The 4,569-nt window shown below is 48.1% G+C and overlaps 1 protein-coding gene across 2 annotated transcripts in view; it reads right to left on the bottom strand.

The window, feature by feature from the left end:
• Positions 1-4,569, bottom strand: part of LOC122542955 (T-lymphocyte surface antigen Ly-9-like) — a 9,556-nt gene that overhangs the window by 1,892 nt on the left and 3,095 nt on the right. Inside the window, exons 3-5 of one of the 2 annotated variants that reach the window (XM_043681099.1) lie at positions 1,986-2,276; positions 979-1,104; positions 238-353 (exon numbers count right to left, since the gene is read on the bottom strand). In XM_043681099.1, coding sequence (XP_043537034.1) covers positions 238-353; positions 979-1,104; positions 1,986-2,276 — 533 coding nt within the window. The remainder of the gene's footprint in view (positions 1-237; positions 354-978; positions 1,105-1,985; positions 2,277-4,569) is intronic. The other variant, XM_043681100.1, reaches the window with a different exon arrangement.

The raw sequence follows: 4,569 nt of genomic DNA, 5'->3' as shown, positions 1-4,569 counted from the left end.
GATGCTGCCTGACCTGCTGCGCTTTTCCAGCAACACATTTTCAGCTCTGATCTCCAGCATCTGCAGTCCTCACTTTTTCCATCATCTTGCTATGTGTGTAATTCTAGGGCTCAGAAGAACCATGGTGAGACACAGATGGACAGAACGTATTAAGAAGGGGGAGGGGTTCAGTGAACCAGCGAATGTTCAGCCTCTGGGGGTGAAATATGTCCTCCCACAGTCCCGGTTTCCCATTACCGTTTCATTTCCTTCAGGAGGAAGGTGATTTCGTTCCTGTCTAGTTATTGGTTGCACTTGTGAGTAAACAGTGAATGTGTTGTCCATATCCTGCATCTCTTGCTGCTTTTTTGAAGCTTTGAAATGGAAGGATAAACAAAAGTGAGTGACCTGTGTATTTACTGACGGAACCCCATCATTCGGGGCCTTGCTCACAGCCTGTCACTCCCCCAGCCACTCCTCATCCCCCAACCAACCCTCCACCTGCACTCATTCCCAGTTCAGAATCAGTCTGCTCTGATTCAACACCCATTGGTGTCCTAACTCCATTTACTCACTGCCATTTCTAGCTTTGCTATTCCACTCCTTGTGTCTTCACTTCCTCACCTCTCTATTCAGTGCCCAAGTTGATTCACCAGGAGAGTGATGAGAATTCACCTCCACCGACTGCCTGACTAATCTACGGGAGGGTCCTGTGGGCCCTGGCTGGTATTGTTCCTATTTCAACGCTAACCCTGGTGGGAGGGACAGAGACCACTGGAACCTGGGGTATTTCTGGGCCTGTCTGTCTGTGTGTGCCTGTCTATAGGTCTCAGTTCCACTGCAGAGTGGGCCCTTTCCTCAAATTGCGATAAATCCTGCTCGAACCTCAATGAGCCCCTTCCCCTCATTCCTGCTTTCCCACAAGGGACAATGCTGTATTCCCCCTCAACCCAAGGTCAGAAGCCCCTTGGCCATGGAAACTTAGTTTCAACCACTTGCCTTCACAACACAGACATGTTTTCCTCAACGCAGCTCGTTTCATCAAAAAACATACCAAGCACAGTGTGATAACTAGTAAAGGTATAACCAGAAGCAGTTGCAAGTAAGATGAGCCTGTTGATAACTCTGTAAATGGGAAAGAAAGAAATCTTTTCAGTTAGATTAATGCAAATTGCAAAAACAGTGCTATATGCATTCACTCAAATAGTCCTCTCACACACGCACTCAATAACCACTCTTCACCATCATCAGTCATTGACTGTACCTCTCCTGATGTTAATCCAGCTCCCTCACACTGTCACTCAGTAACCTCTCTCCCCCACCCCCAGTGTGATGTGTTACTGACGGTAACTCTACCAATATTAATCTAGCTCAATCTAGGAGTAGGCTATTTGACCCCTTGAGTCTGCACCATCGTTTAATCTTGGCTGGTCTGACAATCCTCACACCACCTCCCTGCATTTTCCCCCTAACCATTGACTCCCCTTCTTCTGAGCTGCTGCCTGTCTTTGCAATGTTACATGCTTTTCCTTTCCATTTGTTACTACCTTTACCCTTACTGGTTAACCATGAATAGTGCGCTTCTCCTTTGGATCTTTTCTTACTCATCAGAATATCTCTATTGTGTATATTCTGAAATATCTCCTGAAATGCCTGCTCCTGCATCTGTGTTGACCGATCCTACAACCTAATCTGTCAACTCCCTTCAGCTAGCTTTGCTTTCATGAACAGAGAATTTCCCTTGTTAATTTTTTTATGATTCCCAGGCTGACTCTAAACCCAAATTGTTTCTCCATTTGGTTTCCTGAACTTAGGTCTATTATACATCATGGGATCTGACACTGAGTAAAGTCTACTCGACACTGTCTCCCATCAAACACTCCCAGGACAGGGACAGCACGGGGTTAGATACAGAGGAAAGCTCCCTATACACTACCCTAATCAAACAATCCCAGGATAGTTTTAATACCTGACTACAACATCTCATTTTGCTCTGTGACACTCACCAGGTACATTTCCATTACAGACATCTTTCAGAATTATCTCTGCAGTCCCGTGACTGACTGGATTCCTGGCCTCACACCTGACAACACTGTCATCGGTTTCCCCTGTGAACGAAATCTGCAAACTCTCTCTGTATTCCGAGAGACGATGGGCGCTGTCATTTCCTGATATTTCTTGTCCTGTCCACCAGGTGAAGCTGACGTTACTGCCTGTTGTTACTGAGCACCTCAGGGTCACATTGCAGTTCCACGTGGTAGAGTTTACAACACGGATGGCAGCTCCTGTCACAGGCTCTGACATTGAGATCAAGAAACGAGAGACATATGAGGAAGCAATGGAGACCCTTGTTGGCAGCTCAATTCTACACCCCCTGTGCCCCGATTCAGATCCACTCCAGGGAACGTTTCATTCCTGCTCATTCCTCAACCCGACACATTAACACTTTCCCTCATCCGCTGAGTTCAAACAAGTTCCAGGTATCATTATGAATAGATGAATACACAAAGAGTGAATGAGTGTGCAACTATGAGCCGCATAAATTATGACACCATTGCTTACAAAGAAATTATAAACTAGCAATATCAGCATTTCATAAAGAATTTATTTTGAGTATGATTAATTGTGAGGCGCTGATAGGTTGGCAAAAGGATCTTGAGATGCACTTTGAGACACCTCTTGCTGTGCCAGTGCAGATTAGTAAAGCTGCAATTATGTCAATTGTTACATCTCACTGGGGTATCACACTCAAAATGAAACCCCCACTATTCCCAGAGTTTTCATAAATGTTAAGACTTTTTTGTACAAAATCACAAAATTGTCAATTTACCTACCTTTTGGACCCACGTTGAGAGCAATCCCAAAGACTAAGTCAAGGATCAGCCTGACACAGTCACACTCATGAAATCATATCTTCCAGACAATATCCCAGACACCGGTCTCCCCATCATTGGTTATGTCCTGTCCCATCAGCTGGACAGGCCCAGCAGAGGTGGCGATACAGCGATATACAGGGATTGACTCAAGACTAACCCCGGACTACATGACGTCTCCTTGGCATCAGGTCAAACATCGCGGGGATTACCATTAACCAGCTGGGCTAACTATATGAATGCAGTGGCTACAAGAGCAGGTCAGAGGCTAGGATTACTTCACATCTTATTCCCCAAAACTTGTCCACACAAGTCAGGAATGTGATAGAATATTCCTCACCTGCCTGGATGGGGGCAGCTCCAACAACAGTCTAGACGTTTGACATCACCCAGTTCAAAGCAGCCCACTTGATTGAGAGTGTGGCGCTGGAAAAACACAGCAGGTCAGGTAGCATCCGAGGAACAGGAGAATCAACATTTTGGGCATAGGTCCTTCATCACGAATGTGGCTTGTCAGCTGGGGGACTGAGAGATAAATGGGAGGTGGTGGGGCTGGGGGTAAGTAGTTGGGAACGCGATAAGTAGATGAAGGTGGGGATGAAGGTGATAGGTCGGAGAGGAGGGTGGAGCGGAGAGGTTGGAAGGAAGATGGACGGGTCAAGAGGGTGGTGCTGAGTTGGAGGCTTGGGACTGGGATAAGGTGGGAGGAGGGCAGATGAGGAAACTGGTGAAATCCACATTCATCTTGTGTGGTTGGAGGGTCCCAAGGCGGAAGATGAAGCGTTCGTCCTCCAGGCGTTGGGTGGCTAGGGTTTGGTGATGGAGGAGGCCCAGGACCTGCATGTCCTTGGTGGGGTGGGAGGGGAATAGGAGGGGGAGTTGAAGTGTTCAGCCACAGGGCGATGGGGTTGTTTAATGCATGTGTCCCAGAGATGTTCTCTGAAACAATCCGCAAACTGGTGTCCTGTGTCCCCAATGTAGAGAACACCACATCGAGTACAACAGTTACAGTAGATGAGGTGAGTGGAAGTACAGGTAAATCTCTGTCAGATGTGGAAGGATCCTTTGGGGCCTTGGACGGAGGTGAGGCGGAGATGTGGGTGCAGGTTTTGCAATTCTTGCACTGGCCAGTGAAGCTGCCGGGAGTGGGATGTGGGCTGGTGATGGGGGTGGGGGGGGGGAAGGGGGGGGGGGTGATGTGGGGGGGGTGGCGTAGATCTGACAAGAGAGTGGCAGAGGGAATGGTCTCTCCGAAACGCAGATACAGGTGGGGAGGGAAATATATTCCTGGTGGTGGGGTCTGTTTCTCGGTGGCCACACCCCACTCCCGGCACCTTCCTGCCTGCTGACAACAATGTGATTGACTCTCAGTTAGCCGAACAGCTTATGGTGTGAAAGTTTGGGAAGAGGTCTTCAGAGCCCCAAGAGAGGGAGAGCTGACCCTTTTCTCTGCAATATTAACCAACTCAAGCCTGAAGAAAGCCAGTTTATTTTCCCTCACCAGTGAGGTGTGAAGGTGTGCTATGCCTGAAGCATAGAGATAAGCTAGAGGAGGGTGGGGGTGGGGAGAAAGTAGTATAGTTGTACAATAGGTGAGTGGGGGAGGGGATGAAGGCGATAGGTCAGGAGGAGAGGGTGGAGTGGATTGGTGGAAAAGGAGATAGGCAGGTAGGACAAGTCATGGGGACAGTGCTGAGCTGGAAGTTTGGAACTGGGG

This window comes from Chiloscyllium plagiosum, chromosome 41 (genome assembly GCF_004010195.1).
Source record: "Chiloscyllium plagiosum isolate BGI_BamShark_2017 chromosome 41, ASM401019v2, whole genome shotgun sequence".
NCBI lineage: Eukaryota > Metazoa > Chordata > Chondrichthyes > Orectolobiformes > Hemiscylliidae > Chiloscyllium > Chiloscyllium plagiosum.
Note: the sequence above shows the minus strand (reverse complement) of the source record. Positions and strands in the feature narration are given on the sequence as shown.